We start from the raw sequence: 17,031 nt of genomic DNA, 5'->3' as shown, positions 1-17,031 counted from the left end.
TAGCAGTGGCATCTCCAGTGGGTGATTAAACATAAGATAAAAAGAATTAACGGATCGATTGTGGGTTTTTGTTGGTTGTCATTAGTAACGAAGTATTATTGTGGGATGAGCTGTATCAGAGATGTTCATCCATACGGAAGGGAACTTTATGTGAGCTGTTTTTCTTATTTAGACTTTAGAAAACAGTCTGGGCCGGTCTTTCAAGTCATAAGTCAGTGTATAAATAAAGCAAGCAGGAAGATACTGGTAACAGGAAAGAGCCAGCTGAATTAAAACTTGAAGAATTTTGTGCAGTGTGTGAGGAGCAAATATTTTGGCAGACCGTAAGGAGGGTATATTCTGCAAACATCACTGAAGTGTATGCATGGAGTTATTTATATATTAACAGCTGGTGCAATGGACTAATGCCGTATTCAATAGTGAGCTGATTTTATCTGTTGCACAATTCAAGGATGTGTCTGACTGCTAGCCTTGAATCAGGCTAAATGCCAAACTCCAAGATCAGCCAAATCTCTATTATAAGCCGCATGTGAAACCATGCCCATAGCCACCAGGCAAACGTGATTTGGACCAGGATGTGTGTGTAATTTCAATGTATCTAGTCAGACCTGAAATGGAACACTCACATTAATTACATGCCACCTAAGAATCCTAGGATTTCTTAAGTGTGACGTTTCACATGCTTCACTTCAAACAAAACAGGTTAAATTTGTTCGTCTATTTTCAAGTGATTCCCAGTCCAGCTGGTCCATGAAATTACAATGGGATCACATGTATTTGTTACAGTGCGGGCTGTCCTGTGTTGGATCTACTCTAGAGTTGAGATTTCAAGGTAGACTCACTGCCAATGTACTGACACTAGTACTGTTGTAGCATGTTTAAGTGGAGGACAAATGAAATAGTAATGCTAGATTATTTATGTATACAAATTTTTCATAATGAAATTGATATCCCATTTTGATTTGTACTTCCACTTTGCAACGTATTCAAGAACAAGAAGCTACCACACTTAATCTCCAACCACTGTCATTAATTAACCAAGATCTCACTAGTCTGTAATTCACCTTACTGTAGTGATTTTATTGATTCATCTGTATGTTTTCTTCATTTTCCTTTGAAGTTGTACCAAGAGTTCATAATAAGGTGGAGAGTGTCTAACTTGAACGCATTCACCAAACACCCTGCTTAAAGTAACACCTTGGCCTTATTTCAGAACAAAGGCTTTACCTTCTTCAGCAACGCTAATCAACAGTTTTCTATCCCCCAGTAAAGGTGTTGATTTGATGAAAGGTGAACTTTACGCAGGGTGTTTGTACAGGCCATACTGAGAGTTAGACACTCTCCCCCATACAAATCAGTATTACGAACTCTTGGTTGTACAGTATAGGTAAACAAAGATAAGTTTCTCTCCCATCTTATTCTAGGATTTCTATTGACAAGGAAAATTCAATTATTTGCATACAGGCTCAAAATTGAGAAAATATAAAGAAAGTGAATTAATATTAATATTATACAGTCAGTTTGCTTTTGGATATTTAATGCCTCCAACCACAACAAAAATTCGATGAATCCATGCATCTCATCACTGGTCGTCTGAACATTCTGAAAGTGATACCTCACTCAATCAACCATATATTCTGTTTATTACACTGAATAAAGTCATGATTACCTAAACAATCAATTAATGTTTTATAATTATCCTATTCCATTTTCCTGGAGGTTCCACTGATAAAATGCAATTTCAGCAATGATAGCAGCTAGCCAAGCTGCAAGTTGATTCAGAAAGCACTCCATTCTGTAAAATAGACCCCATCCAGAATTCAACTCAGTACTCAGGCTGAGATATCTGACAATAGTCCACTACTCTGTTAATGAATCATTGATGTTCACACAATATAGCCTCCTTGAGGTATCTGAATGTTTGCTCCTCACACACTGCACAAAATTCCTTTAGATTCTGCTTAGACTGAGTTGATTCAGCTTGTCACCATACTTGTTTCCTTTGTAGTGTAGCTATACACATACTGATTTATGCCGATTAGAAAGGCTGGGCCTCAGACTGTACATTCTAAAGTCAAGTAAGTAAAAATAACTCACATACTAGCAAAAGCAAGTCATGCATTAAGTTCCCTACTTGATATATCCGAAGATGAACACACTGAGTCAGCTATTCCCACAATTAGTACTTCGTTACTAATGACAACCAACAAGAACCCACAATCGATCCTTAAATTCGTTTTATCTTTCTTGGGGTACGTTTGATTACCTGCTGGAAGTGCCACTGATAACTTGTACAGCAATGGTAAGCTGCAAGCTTCAATCTGAGAAAGCATTCCGTTCCGCAGTTTAGTCCATCATTCCGTTCCGTTCCGTTCCGTTCCGTTCCGTAGAATAGTCCCCACCGATGCATAGCTTAGAGCGAGGCGTGGAAGCTGTGGATGGAATAATAATTGACAACCGCTGCTACCAAATGTTCAGGGACATCTTTTGCCATAGTTTTAGTCTATAATTGATAATTGTTGTGGCTGCAGAAGCCCTGGAAATGGGTAGAATTCGCTACACAATTCTTTGATGCTGCAAAAAATTTTTACGCTCGTCACCCAGATGGTGAGAAGTCTCAGATCTTTTCCAAACTAACAGCATAGACAGACTATGCACCCAACCGTATCGAAACACTATGAGGAAGAGTTGGCTTCTCTTGCCCTGGGTGGTAGGGCAGTTTGAATTTGAAACTTCGTATTTCTTTGTCTGTTTTTTCAAAGAAAGCAACCCTGTGCCGGGCACCCAGCAAACCATTTACTTATTTCTGTGCGTAGTTTTCAACTACAACAACTCTGGATACGATTTGGCTAAGTAGCAAGTTTCATCCGGTCCTTTGTGTTGAGCACGAAATTTTAAAAATAAATCTTGCATCTTGTGAGATACTGAAAATGATATTTCTGTGAAGACAACAATCGTGCCTCCGGTTTTATGGTGGATCAAGCAATGGGATACTACAATGAACATCCCACAATGGTAGGGGGATTGATTTGTAGAAGTTGATTTTTCGGATTGCGGACCCTATCCTAGGTGAAATCATAGATATAGACAGTGAAATCATAGATCTATGATTAGGTGAAATAATTTTATATAGTCTCGTACCGAGCCCGGCTCACGCTAATGTGCAAACACATTAGCGCGAGCCCGGCTGGGCACGAGACTAGGTCAGAGAAGGAGTCGGACTCACGGGATCCAGTGTACTAAACCAAAATGGCTACGAGATCGTTATCGGCGTTGCTTCTTCTGCTTTCAGTTTGGTTTGTTAATGGCCAAGAATGCAGTGGATGGATTAGCCCATGTTTTGATGATTCCACCAGTGAATGTGATTATGATGATGGTCTACTAAACCTCACGTTGAACAATTGCACTATAAGGAATGATGCAAACGGAACAAACATAACCGATTTCCATACCGTAAACATTGCTGGTAGAGGAGAGGACACCATTATAACATGTCGTGGAAATTTTGTAGGCTTTGCTTTGAGCTTCACGAACTTGAGCACGTTAACAGTAGAGAACCTCACAATCCAGCTCTGTGATCAACCAATTATTATTGAGAATGTTACTAGTGTCATTTTGAGGAATGTCACTTTTAGGTGAGTTATGTAATTTGTTTAGTTAAAGCCAAATTGAAAGTCCAAGCAAGTAACTATTAGTAAAAGCATCATTTAAACAGTAAAATAGATGCTTGTATACAACCAGCTACAACATGAATTTACTAGAGGAGTCGAGGGTCAGAGCAGTTTACAGAATATTCGAGTACCTGGCCTGTTTACTAATTGCATGTTAGGCTATAAGAGGACAGTGTGGTTCATAGGAGAAAACACTCTCTGAAGAAAAACAAAACAAAAAAAAATTGTAAATTTCTGCACACAGAGATGCACACAGAGATGCACACTGCAAAGAGGGTATTCACTGGTGTGCAGCACTGTTGTCTTTGGTTTGTATATTGCTTGTTTACTTCCATTTATTGCATAAATTGTCAGCTGGATTTTGAGGTGAAATGTATAACACTAGACTTACCGTTTCCATCTTGGATAAGTTATTTATTCATTTTCAATCACATGGTATTGGTACAATTATATATACATGATTTGCAATTGTACAGATGGCTTCACAGGTAAGGAATAATCTAATCAGTTCATCATGTGAGGGGTATTTTTAAAATAAAAGTGTTTTGGTAGCAATGGCCTCTGCTATGTGTGACACTCATTCAAGACATGAAGCTAGCTAAGTCACATTATTTCAAGGGATTCCATTACCATATACATTATATATCAGAAATTTGCCCACAGTGGTTAGTGCTGACCACCACAGCATCTGAGTGACTCACAAGCCAAAAAGTAAAAACTGCCTTTAGAAGTCATTTCACATAGCTCACTAGTATTACAAGCAGAGTCTCTTTTATTAACTATTTTATCATGGATCTCTTAAGTAAATGAAAGTACTCCTTGAGCCTCAATTGAAAAATATAATACAAGGCAGACTTATGTAAAAAATTCTTTCATATGCATAATTATGAACTGTGTGTGCAGTACTGTAAAGTCAAAATCAAATCCTGAGTTATAGTTACATAACAGATCAACATGCTAAAAGTACCATGTGCTTATCACGAGTCTCCTCCATGCCATGGACCAGTAGATAATGCGTTGTTTGCCTGTAGCTATTGCGTTCTTCCTTGCTATAGAATCGTTGGATTTATGTACAGTTACTTTCTCTATTACTCAAAATTTCGATATTGATATATGTCACTTAGGTTGTTGTGAACAGTGCGGGGGCGGATCCAGGGGGCGGGGGGGGGGCTTTGGGGGCTGAAGCCCCCCCCCCCTTCATATTTAGGCTTTACTTGATCAATATGCTGAGTATTATAATGAAATTTTGTCTTAGCATAATTATATGATCACTAATAATACAAATACTCATAAAACCACCTTATAAACATTTTTCCAAGGTATTATCAGTGGATTTATGCTAAAGTTTATGCAACAAGGACCCGGATCAGCATTGGAGGTGTACAAGATCGAGATACTCTAATAGAGCAGTCAGCTAACTACTCTAATAGAACATTCACTGGAAACATGTAGTTGGTTCTGTTATGGAATTTTTCCAAATCTGCCTGCACCTATACATACAATGAAGTGCATTGGTCTGTTTAAAGGGCTTCATTCATCTACTTGTGTAGTTAATATGTCTGACAATACTTAATTCAGGTACACAATTTCCATTAAAAATGCTCTCAGATTCAATCTTGTATTGTTCAAATTTCAAAATTTTCCACTTTCAACATTATTATTCTAACATGCACCTATTCAGTGTTGTGCAATTGTGAGAGGGGTGCATCATGTACTTGGTTGCCTGTACCTACCCAAACTTTTCCATTAGTAAAATACTTCAGAGTCAGAGAGCTATACCTATAATCTAAAGGCAGTATATAAAATATCTACAGGCAGAAAATATTATGAATTTTATGTGGAAATGTCTCAAAATTGCAGTATTTTAGCATCTATTTTTCAAAAATTTCCTGGGGGGGGGGGGGGGGGGGGGGGCATGCCCCCAGACCCCCTAGTTCCAGCATGCTTCGCATGTTGGGAAGTGTGCTTCACACACCTCTACCCAAGAGATTAGTACCTTGAGTTAGCCCCCCCCTTTTATAAATCCCAGATCCGCCCCTGCAGTGCTACTTCATTATTATTATTATTATTATCAATTTTTGTCAATGACAGGGGTCACACAAAAGGCATAAGCCTGTACAGGGTGCTTCCCCGCAAAAATTACAACATACAACTATACCAAACAAACAGCTACAAAAACAAACACATGCAAACAATAAGATGAAAGTTACAGAAAATTAATTAGAATTTAAAAACAAAGAAACGTTTCAGTTTTAGCTTAAAATGATTTACAGAAGTTGTCAACACATCAAAAGCATGATTGCTGTTTTGTGAATGATAATTGTATCTGTGACTTAATGGTTGTTTTGCTTCCTTAGGGGCTTCACAGCCACAGTTTTGGATGTGTACAATGTTCAGAATTTGATGGTGGATGGTTGTACTTTTTGCGATAATGTCAACAATATAACAGTCAATGAAACTACCATCATTACTCCTTTCAGAGGAAATGCTGGAGCTATAGCAGTTGGTTTCCATCCTAATAACACTCTAGAATACAATAGTTCATCAATCATTGTCACAGGGTCAACGTTCATTAATAATTCTGCTTTTAGTGATATATCTACAGACGCTGTTCTGATTAATAAAACATTTGCGGGACGTGGCGGAGCTATTGCTCTTTATTTGCCCACTCATAATCTGACGGTAAACTTTATGTCAGAGAATAGTTATTATGAAAGGAACAATGCAACATCAGCTGGTGGAGGGATATATGCTCATTTATCCGGTGACTATGCAAATGTAACACTACATCTTAAGAATTGTCGTTTCATTGAGAATTATGCTCCAGATGGGGCGGGAGTTGAGTTTACTTATGACCTGAGTAAATCTGCTTGTGCGGTAGTTGGTAACTCTGTGGGAGACTGTTCTGCTGATGAAGAGGATTCTGATGGTACCTGCGGTGCTTGTTCATCTGCTGCCACACCTCTGGAGGGTGACATCATTTGTATACCAACGACCAGTATCATAGAGGATTGCCATTTTGAACAAAATGATGGCAATTTTGGAGGTGCCTTTAAAGGAATACAGATAAATCCCTTTGGTAATAACAACAGGATTACGTTTAGAAACTGTACTTTTGTAAACAATACTGCACAAGTCGGTGCTGGGGCATATTTCCAGTCAAGATATTCTGTAGCAGATGTGAAGATGGAAGATGCCATTAAGATAGAAAACTGGTATGTATTTGATTATCACCATCGGTTATGTGCAATATGTAGGGATGATTCAAATTTATGTTGTAAACATAATTTTTAGTATAGTTCACCATACAAGTAAAAGAGTTTTAAGGAGTTATAACTTTACTTTTACATACGTACAGCATACGTATTATATTAAAGTTAGCTGTACTTTTTTAAACAGGGCATTCTCCTGGTTCTCTGACATCATTTTGGAGAAAATAATCAATTAAATTTAAAAGTGAAGTAGTAGAGAAACAAGAGATGGTGCTATCTATGAGGGAAAATCCTACTTGTCATTGTAGCAATGTGGGAAAATCCCTAAATTGTCAAATTTTCACCATCTCTTCAATGCCAAGTAGGGATTTTCCCTCATAACTACCTTCATTTCTTGTTTCACTACTTTCTTTTGCTGGAACCATATTCATTTCTAACATTTATTACACTAGTTTGTTTTGTTAGACCATAACTGATTACTAGAGGTGTAGTAGCAATGGGCCATGCTCTCTTGAACATGCAATCATTTTGTAAGTCCAGCTTAGCTACTTCCCGTGGCCAATGCTACCAAGTCCATTAAGCTCCTCAAATAGTTTTGTGGCTTTTTAGGCATTTCATATTGGCTAAAGTAGGGATTAAATTTGCACATCAAGTGACATTTGTGCTAAAAGGAGTAAACAGAGTACACAAGGAGACACATAGCATGATGTATGCATTGTATTTCCTGTAAAAGTCCAAGCAATGGCAAACTGAAAAAACCAAACCTGCAGCATGCAGTTGTCTGTTGAAAGACTGGCATCTTCTAAAATGAACTAAATAACTTGTTTTACTTCTCTGAATGGTTTTCATACCAAGAAAAGGTATGTTGCACTTGTACGGCTGGTACATACAGGCTGTATTGTAACCTCCCAACATCTCTTAAATAATGCATGGTTTTGAGATGACACTAAAATAGCACTCACAATGAGTTTTGTGGTAAAGGTTTTGTACAGTCTGTCCAGTAGCCACTATAGAATTGATGGTGGTATGAAAAAGCAATACTGGGTGACTGAATACATGACAACAAGCTTTAACATGAGTTGTTGTTTTTTTGTGCTGAGGGATGGTGGCTTTGAAAATTAATGGTTGTTATTTATCCAGCAACTTCACATCAAACAGTGGCCAGAGGAGTATAGTGTTCATGATAAGGAATAGAGTGGACCTTATTGGAACTAACTGGTTTGTAGGAAACTCAGGACCATCAGTGAGAGTAAGTGTGTTTCTGTAATAGTGTACAGTACTTGGCATCATGTGGTCCAAGTTTGATTGATCATTTAACTATTTTATAAAACTTGGTTGTTGTTTAGATTACTATGTAAGAAAGGGACACATTGAGAATACGTACATTGCTGAGTTTTTAAAAGTTTGATTAACTATGTGAATGTTTACCTCAGAGAAGCACTGTTATTGTTTTATTCTGTTTTGTGAATGCTAGGGACCTGTGAGAAGGTTTTGTATAATCACCACAAGTGCTACAAAGTTAACTGCTCTCCACTATTAAATATTTGCTTGTGTTATACAATTGCTGCGAAGGATTTGCATACGGTACAGATTTAACGCAACGTCGCACTCTCGAGTGACCCACTCTGGAGAGCAATCCGTTATGAACTAGAGTCTCGAGTAGTCATTATCGAATACGAGGTCGAGCGCTCGCACCTGAACTCGCAGTTGCGAGTACGAACGTAAGAAAAACACTCGAAGCGAACAAGGCGCTTACTTATTAAATAATTTGAATATGCGCCAGACAAAAAATCTATTTCGAGCTGTCAAGGGCAAGCAGAATGACCTGAGGTTAGTTGATCAGATACGTACTGTAAAACTTATGCTACATACGTACATATACATAATTTATACAATGTAATGTTTTTAAAATCACTCGCGGGTAAAGTCAGTTTACTCTCGAGTGGACTCGACAGTTCAGAATGTCGACACTCTGACAAAATGCCAAGGCTCGCCCTGAGTGTAAGAAGAAGTGCTCTTAGCTTGTCTAATGCAGGATATTCTGTGGCAGATATAGAACAAATATTGAAGAAACAAAAAGTTGCTACTACGAAGCGAAGCCTGTATCGTCTGATTAAAAAATTTAAGGAACATGGAGTGTACACGGATTTGCAACGAAGAGCTCGTGATAGGAAGATTACACCAGAGATGTTGAAAATGATTAACGATGAACTAAAGCAGAATGATGAAGCCACAGCAAGGCATTTGAGAGCAATGTTAATAGAAAAATATCCAGACTTGGAGGTGACTTTATCTACCATTAAACGCCAACGCCAGGCGTTAGGGTGGGTGTGCACTAGACCCCACTATTGCCAGCTTATTAGAAATCTGAACAAAACCAAAAGGCTGGTATGGTGCAAGGAACAGCGCCGGGTTAATGAAGATTTTAACAATGTAATTTTTTCAGATGAGTGTACGATACAATTGGAACACCATGGCCGGTTGTGCTTCAGGAAACGGAAAGAGCCTAGAAAGCTTAAGCCGAGAGCGAAACATCCCGCAAAGCTGCACATTTGGGGAGCCATATCTGCACGTGGAGCAGCCCGTGTTGTTATGTTCACTGGCATAATGGATGCTGTCCGCTATGCAGACATTTTGAGTGCCTCTCTTGTGCCATTTATAGCTGACCGATTTTCTGATTCTGGAGGGCATAGGTTTCAAATGGATAACGACCCTAAACATCGCAGTAATCACATAGAAGATTACTTCGAAGAGAAGAACATCAATTGGTGGCCAACTCCACCAGAAAGTCCCGATCTGAACCCCATAGAAAATTTATGGGGTTCATTGAAACAGTATTTGCGAACTAAGCACAAACCAAGGGATCTCAACCAGCTCAAGGAAGGTGTAATAAGCTTTTGGCAAACACTAACACCAGCCGTATGCAGAAAATACATTGGTCACCTACGCAAGGTTATCCCAAAAGTCATAGAATTACATGGTGAACCTAGTGGTTACTAGTGCAACTGAAACATTCAACATGCTACTTTTGTACTACCTTGAACATTTATCATGATTAATTTTCAAATAATGAAAGTGTGGATATAAGAACATGATTGGATATAAAAACATGAAAAGTTTTTAACTGTTTCCTAATAAATCAAAAAGCTCAGTTCCAGTTTCAGGTCAAAAAAAAAAAACCAAATCCAGTTTCCAGGGAAGTAGTATGACAATCAATTAAGTCCTTGCAGTTGTTTTTTAGTGGGCTTGTTACGAAGACGTCGGCAACTCTCATCAATTGAGATTATACAATCTGCCCACTCTTTGGAAATGTCGGTGTTTTGTGACGGAAAATACTTGAAAGAAGTACTCTTAATGTATTTGATAATTCTTGGATCTAACTGTTGTTTATTGCGTCCAGAGACATTCGATGTCTTTCTAACTTGTTCCGTCAACAATCTTCTGGTCAAATGTACGCTCATATTCCTGCGTGAGCAGCTTTTCATAAAGATCAAAGTAAGTTCACTTTCAGGCAATAGTCCAGTTGGTCCTCGTGAAGTTGGTGGTGGTGGTGTAGGTAGTAAATTTGCTCCACTCCCATGTGCAAGCTCTAAAATTGAAAATATAATTTACCATAATGTTTGTTGGACGTAAATAGCTACACACACTTTAATAAACAAACACAGTACAGTGTATCTTTTACAGTGTCACTTATATTATAGTCCATGCATGAATAACAGTTAACATGCCCTCTTAAAGCAGTGCAAGTTCTGGTAATTTGCATTTAACAGTGTCTGGATATCCTTTCACAAAGACATTGGCACTTAGTTTGTGGGTGACCACAAGCCAAAGGTATTTGTTTTAACCACACCTCGAGTTAGTACCAGTCCCCTAGTACTTGTCAGCTCAGATAGTATAAAATGCATTTATAGCCTGTTTACTAGTGTCATCTTTAGATTGTGGGTTGCATCAAACCCTTTGTAGTACTTTAAAACTCTTGCATTACTCCGTTAATTAGTTGTGTCCAGACACAATATTGACACTGTTTCAAGCACTGCTGTTTTACGTGACACACTGTTTCAAGTAGTGCTGGGCGGTATGGCATTTTTTGATTACGGTACGGTATTGAAGAAAATACCCCGGTATTCGGTATTTCACGGTATTCAGCTTGGTAAGGAACTAATAATATGTTTTTACAGTAATTGTTAACTGTAACTACTCACAATTGAAAGTTACCCATGGCCAGCAGTAGGGACCAGTCTATTTTGCTTTTTTTCTACCTATTTTTCTTTCCAGCAATTCTTTTATTTTTCCCCTATTATGCTCCATATTTTGCTCAAGAATTATAAATTTTGCTCAGTACTTATCTTTGTTAATTGAATATTTCCAAGTGCAAAGCTACAGTTTCGCCTTAAAGTGACTGTTCTATTAGAGCTCGATCAGAAATTACTTCTAACATGTAAAGCAAGAAGCCAGCTAATATTGCTTAACATGTGTGGCTGTTTTATTAGGGTATATCGATTGTCACTTGTTGTTCCTGTAACAATTAGCTATGCATTGTAGATATTTTAGCGTGTCTGACTGTTTGATTAGAGTATCTCGATCTTTTGTGCAATTTTTATGTCCACTCCACAAAAGTTGCACCTATTATGCCAGCATTTTGCTCATTGCTTTTACCCAACCATTATGCTAAAAATTTTGCTGGCGAAATCGACGGGTCCCTAGCCAGCAGGTTATAAAAATATTTTACTAACTACATGACAGTAGGCAGGTGCTACAATGTAACCTGAAACCTAACAGTTGCTGTTAGGAGAGGCTTGTGGTCACCACCAAACCACCAACACATAACCCAACCACCTTGTCTCTGGCTTCCTGCACACTAGTCACATTCATGCTGGTATTTTCAGAAACAAATACCTTTGAAACGGTTTAATGAAAATACCGCGGTATACGGTATTTTCGGTATACCGCCCAGCACTAGTTTCAAGCACTGCTGTTTTACACAGACTTTGCGACAGATCAGTTTTAATAAACTGTTTACAGCACTGCTTCATAAATTTTTTTCCTAAAATTTGGTGGTCAATTGTGAAGTAGTGAAAGCCCTTATTGATTCATTTCCAGTTTCCAGCACTTACACTTTCTCCACAAGCTGCCACCATCTAAATCTGGTAATGAGCAAGAAGGTATTTCCTTAAACTCAAGCATTACCACAACTTTGGAGCCATTTTAGTAGTGTTGTGCGATACAGCTAAAATGGTGTATCTCAAACCTTGTGTAGTCATGATATGATACCAATATGGAATATAGTGAACTTCAGCCAAAAAGCAAAGTAATTAACTGTGTGGGTGGCCATCAAATTTTCATAGTTTAGTTCCAGACATTACAGACCGTGTAACAAGCTTCAAGTCTGAGAAACAGGCGAACAGCTCTGCTACACTGTACGTTGTACAAAACCAGACCTTAGCATTTCCATGTGCGAATAAAACATTGATAAATGTATTGCAATATCGATATTGTGATATTGTATATGTGTATCGATAATTCGATATGTATCGCACATCACTACATTTCAAGACATAATGTAAATTTGAATAACATAAATGCGCACCTCTATGCAAGGAGTATGACATATAACACTTGTGTGCTACACGCAATCTGAGCTTTCAAATTTACTGACCAGAATTGTTAGATTCTAAGGGTTGTGCACCGGGCCCTTGTGAAGTTGGTGGCGGTGAACAGTTAGGTAGTACATTTACTCCACTTCCATGTGCAAGCTCTAAAATTGAAAAAAACTTTGCCGTAATGTTTATAGGATGGAAATGGCTACACACACTTTAATAAACACGAGTACAGTGTATCCTTTACAGTGTCACTTATAGTTCATGAATAACAGTTACATTCATAGTTTTAATTATAGTTATTTTCAACTACTACGAAGAAGGTGATTCTAAAACTCTAGTATCACGGCAGTGGTGGAGCCAAGAAACATTAAATTTGAATACACAAATGCACCTCTATACACAAATGCACCTCTATACAAGGAGTATAACATAACACTTGTAGCACACGTAATCTCTGAGCTTACTTACCAGAAAAGCTAGATTCTATGGGTTGTACAATTGGGATTTGCTCTTGTCGAACATATACAGGTCCTGCAAGCTCACTAGGTCCTACACAGTACATTACAGAATTAAAAATAGAGACGAAAATGAGAAACTTTAGAAGAGCTGAAACAAATATTTGATTCGGTTAGTACAGAAAGTATTCTAATACTTAAACATTATTAAACAATGCCACGGTATACATAAGCGTGGAAAATTTTAGGGAATCACACTTGTAATTAAGTGAATTTCGTGTAATAGTTCAAGTTTCCTTTCCGATGAAAAGTGATTCTAGCGTGTTCAAAGTCTATCCACGGAAATGAAAACAGCGAATTACTTTTGCGACTGTTTCAGTAAAAACTTGCATTTTTCGTACAAGCATGCATATTGGAAAAAATGGAATTTACAAAATCTGATATTTGTTTCAGCCGTACTTTAGAAATAGAGTTCGGAAAATACACTGATGAAAGCAAACAAACACCCACTAGTAATATTTGCTTTACTACCAAACATACCTGAGTGGGTAGGTGGTTGCTGCATTGCTCCAAACGAATCCAATTTTGACGACACCATTACTAACCCTCTGGACATTACTTGAATAGATTCCTGCAAAGACGACACTGTCTTATTCAGATCTTCATACTTCTGATCCTAAACAAACAAGCAAAAGGTATTGAATAACACCTATTGTGGCAAAATAGTGTACACACAAATCAAAACCAATACCAATAAACGTGTTGCTCCAAAATGATGACCACTATTTTGTTAACAAAGCCACTTTAGTGGAGTTTGGTGCCAAAGGGCTATTAAGCATAAAATGCTTACATGCCACATAATAAAGTGTACCACTATGTAAGTCAAAACAAACCTTAACATCAGCTGAACTGGGTAGAGAAGGATGCAATTCTGCGCTCATGTCATCATCATACTAGTATATTAAAACTATACTAAATTTTAACACAGCTAATATAGCATGCATACCCTATTGTACAAGAAGTCATCAAAATCCATATAGAATGGATCCTCTCGATACATTTCAATCACCTAAAGTATCCAGAGCATTTTTTGATAATCAGACTGTTATTCTTACTGGTATATCAATTTCTTGGGTGTTCACATCACTAACGATTTCTTTGCTCATAGCATCCGTACCAGTTTCATTGCTCATCGCATCCCTATCAGTTTCATTGCTCATCGCATCCCTATCAGTTTCATTGCTCATCGCATCCCTATCAGTTTCATTGCTCATCGCATCCCTATCAGTTTCATTGCTCATCGCATCCCTATCAGTTTCATCGCTTGCCATCTTCCCTTTGTCTACCTAGAGATAAAAACATTAAGCATTCCCTTAATTCTATTTAAATGGCCCTTCGGATCTATAAGACACTTTGTCGAATTTATAACACTTACTTTAGTGATGTCAACATCTTTAGGGGTGTCAGGACCAACCTCCAACACCGGCTTTTCCTAGATCAAAGTAAAGTATTATGTATACATTAATTGAGGTTACAATTCTGTATGCAGTACTAAATAAGACAGCACGAATGCAAGTAACTCAGTATAATAGCATTGGCCAGTGGTTTAAACGTGTAGAGAACAATCAAGGAAACCCAAAACGTGTAAATCACAATGGGATTTGTGGTACTTTTGATGATATCATAAGCCTAAAGCTTAAGAAATTTATGCAGCAGTGTGGTGTTTTGCATGCCGTGATGCCACATTTAAAGACTGATTGCACTTGCTGTCTATCCTAGTGAGTTATCTCAAATAGACCCGTCAGCCTTGGTGAGTGGTAAAAATTGTCTCTTTTCATGACTTTCATTGTGCACCCCAACTTGCTAATATCCAGCTGGAAGATCTAAGCTAGTAAAATAACAAAGCTTTCCAAACTGGTCCAAGTTGTAGATTTTTGGTTAAGATAATTCCCAAACTGCTAACCAGAATTACCTGAAATTTTGAGTATCAACTCCATATACACTGTAGATAATGTCAAGAATAATAGTAAAAAAAACAAATGTGCGAACAATACGGGTTTCGGTTGAGACGGTCACATACATATAGACACAACACACTTACCACCTCTTTTTTCTTAGTCCTTCTTTTCTTTGCTACAGTATAACCTTTCAATTTATCACCCTCACTCTTGGTCTTGACTTTTTGGACAGGGACTCTCCTTGTCTGCTTGCTACCTGTCTGCTTTTGCTTCTTAACAGCAGTATCAGATTTACACTTCTGGGATAAAAGTAAAAGAAATAAAATATACAACACAACCTGTTGAAATAGAGCATGCCAGTCAGGTGATTATAATTTTAATAGCATGCCTACGATAACCACAACATTCCAACAATGGCTTATAGTGGCCCCACCTGGTTAGTTGATCACCTAGTAACAGGGCATTGTATGAAAAACAAGCTGACAGGTCAGACTATTAACCCTCTTACCGCCACATACAAGTGTTAGTGTATGATGCCGTAAAAAAAAAGTGACCATAAAAGAAAACAACAAAAACTTCCACCTGTCTAGCATTGTGATTCCATGAGCACTTATCTGATAAAATTTGAGCAATCCATTTATTTTCCATTCTAAATTATGAAGCAGTCATAAAAATGTTTGAAAAAATGCAAACTGGTTGAGTTTTTTGTTCAGTGGGTCATCACATATGATTAGTGATCAGAAAAGTTAGCAACCAATTCAACATACCTGCTTTCTTTTGTTTTGCCTGGGTTCAACATTCTCTTTTCCATCACGGCTATCTTTGCACTTATCTTCTATCTGATCACTGCATGTATTATCCTGTGTATCTTTACTACCATCCATTTCAATCTGACTGTAGTCATCCATGAAATTCTCTCTGTCCTCTTCACTACCATTATTTGACTGGCTGTCTTCATCATCCTCATCATACTTTTCCTGGTCCTGCTTACATTCTTTTTGTGTTCCTGCAGTTGTGCTAAAATAGACAAACAACAGAAACACACCTTTCTTACCTAAAGACAATATTTTTACTTCATAAATGGCTTTTCCCTCCGTGATTTGAGCTATACCATCAATAAACAGGGATGTTCCTTTAAGCATACGAGTGGGAACAACTGCAGTGTAGATCTCATCGACGTATTCAATGAAGGCATAAGGAGCTACACCTGTAAAAATTTATGTGCATAACTTTCCAATAAACTTAAACTAGGCTGTGCAACAAAACATAATATATTTGCACTTCTAAAATAATGAATACACATTTTAGCTAACTGTTACAAGCACTTCTGTCAAGTGTGGGATCCAACTGCTCAGGCTCAATCATGCTGCAAAGGCACTTCTAATACTACTCTAACACATTACATAACAGTGTCTTTTAAATTTACTGTTTATCTAAGCTTGCAACACCATGTGACTGCTTTCTCTTTATAAAGCCCAGTATGGAATCCATCTGCTCAAGCTCAATCATTCCACTAAATAACTTCTAATACTACTCTAACACATAACCTAACAGTGTCTTTTAAATTCTTACTGTTTACCTTAGCATTTACTGTGCCATGTGACTGCTTTCTCCATTTAACGCTCATTCTATCAAGTTTGCTTAAGCTCGATCATGCACCTAATCCATCTGCTAAACCACAATCATGCTAGTAAATCACTTCACTCTAACACATCAAGGCCGACTATTAACGGGGAGTTTTAGTTTTTTGTTGTTGTTGCATGCCGTGAAATTGGTTAGCTGCAAACACTCTATAACAACTAGCTATACACAAACAAAATAGAAGTTTACTTTTCTTTGCCTTTGTTGACCTTTTCGCCACTCTTTCTGATGCCATCACAATCGCTCCTCGTCACAATCACACACGACACAATCACACAACACTCTCCTTTGCACATGCGCACACTATTGCGTGAAATATTTAGAATTGTGCTTTTATTTAAAGTGATAAATTGAAGGCATTGAAGATCATACAACATTGCTGACAGGATCTCACTAATGATTGCTCCAAACTTCACTAGAGCGTAAGTCATTGGTTTTAATCTAATAAGCGCTTGTACGTATCTAGTATTAAACTAATAAGCGCTTATGATATG

The 17,031-nt window shown here is 37.8% G+C and overlaps 2 protein-coding genes across 2 annotated transcripts in view; one reads left to right on the top strand and one right to left on the bottom strand.

The window, feature by feature from the left end:
- Positions 1 to 3,185: 3,185 nt before the first annotated feature.
- Positions 3,186 to 17,031, top strand: part of LOC136249545 (uncharacterized) — a 37,664-nt gene continuing 23,818 nt past the window's right edge. Inside the window, exons 1-3 of the mRNA XM_066041586.1 lie at positions 3,186 to 3,635; positions 6,029 to 6,886; positions 8,024 to 8,132. Coding sequence (XP_065897658.1) covers positions 3,250 to 3,635; positions 6,029 to 6,886; positions 8,024 to 8,132 — 1,353 coding nt within the window. The 5' untranslated portion in view covers positions 3,186 to 3,249. The remainder of the gene's footprint in view (positions 3,636 to 6,028; positions 6,887 to 8,023; positions 8,133 to 17,031) is intronic.
- On the bottom strand, positions 10,096 to 16,963 carry LOC136251585 (uncharacterized). Its single transcript, XM_066044048.1, has 12 exons — positions 16,727 to 16,963; positions 15,951 to 16,103; positions 15,664 to 15,902; positions 15,040 to 15,195; positions 14,374 to 14,430; positions 14,054 to 14,284; positions 13,945 to 14,007; positions 13,832 to 13,891; positions 13,479 to 13,614; positions 12,952 to 13,032; positions 12,540 to 12,638; positions 10,096 to 10,472 (listed from the first exon to the last, which is right to left on the bottom strand). Exons 1-12 carry the CDS (start codon positions 16,770 to 16,772, stop codon positions 10,096 to 10,098), a joined length of 1,698 nt encoding a protein of 565 aa, XP_065900120.1. The 5' UTR covers positions 16,773 to 16,963.

Source organism: Dysidea avara, chromosome 3 (assembly GCF_963678975.1).
Source record: "Dysidea avara chromosome 3, odDysAvar1.4, whole genome shotgun sequence".
NCBI lineage: Eukaryota > Metazoa > Porifera > Demospongiae > Dictyoceratida > Dysideidae > Dysidea > Dysidea avara.
The sequence above is the reverse complement of the archived record's forward strand: the minus strand, read 5'-3'. Positions and strand labels throughout refer to the sequence as shown.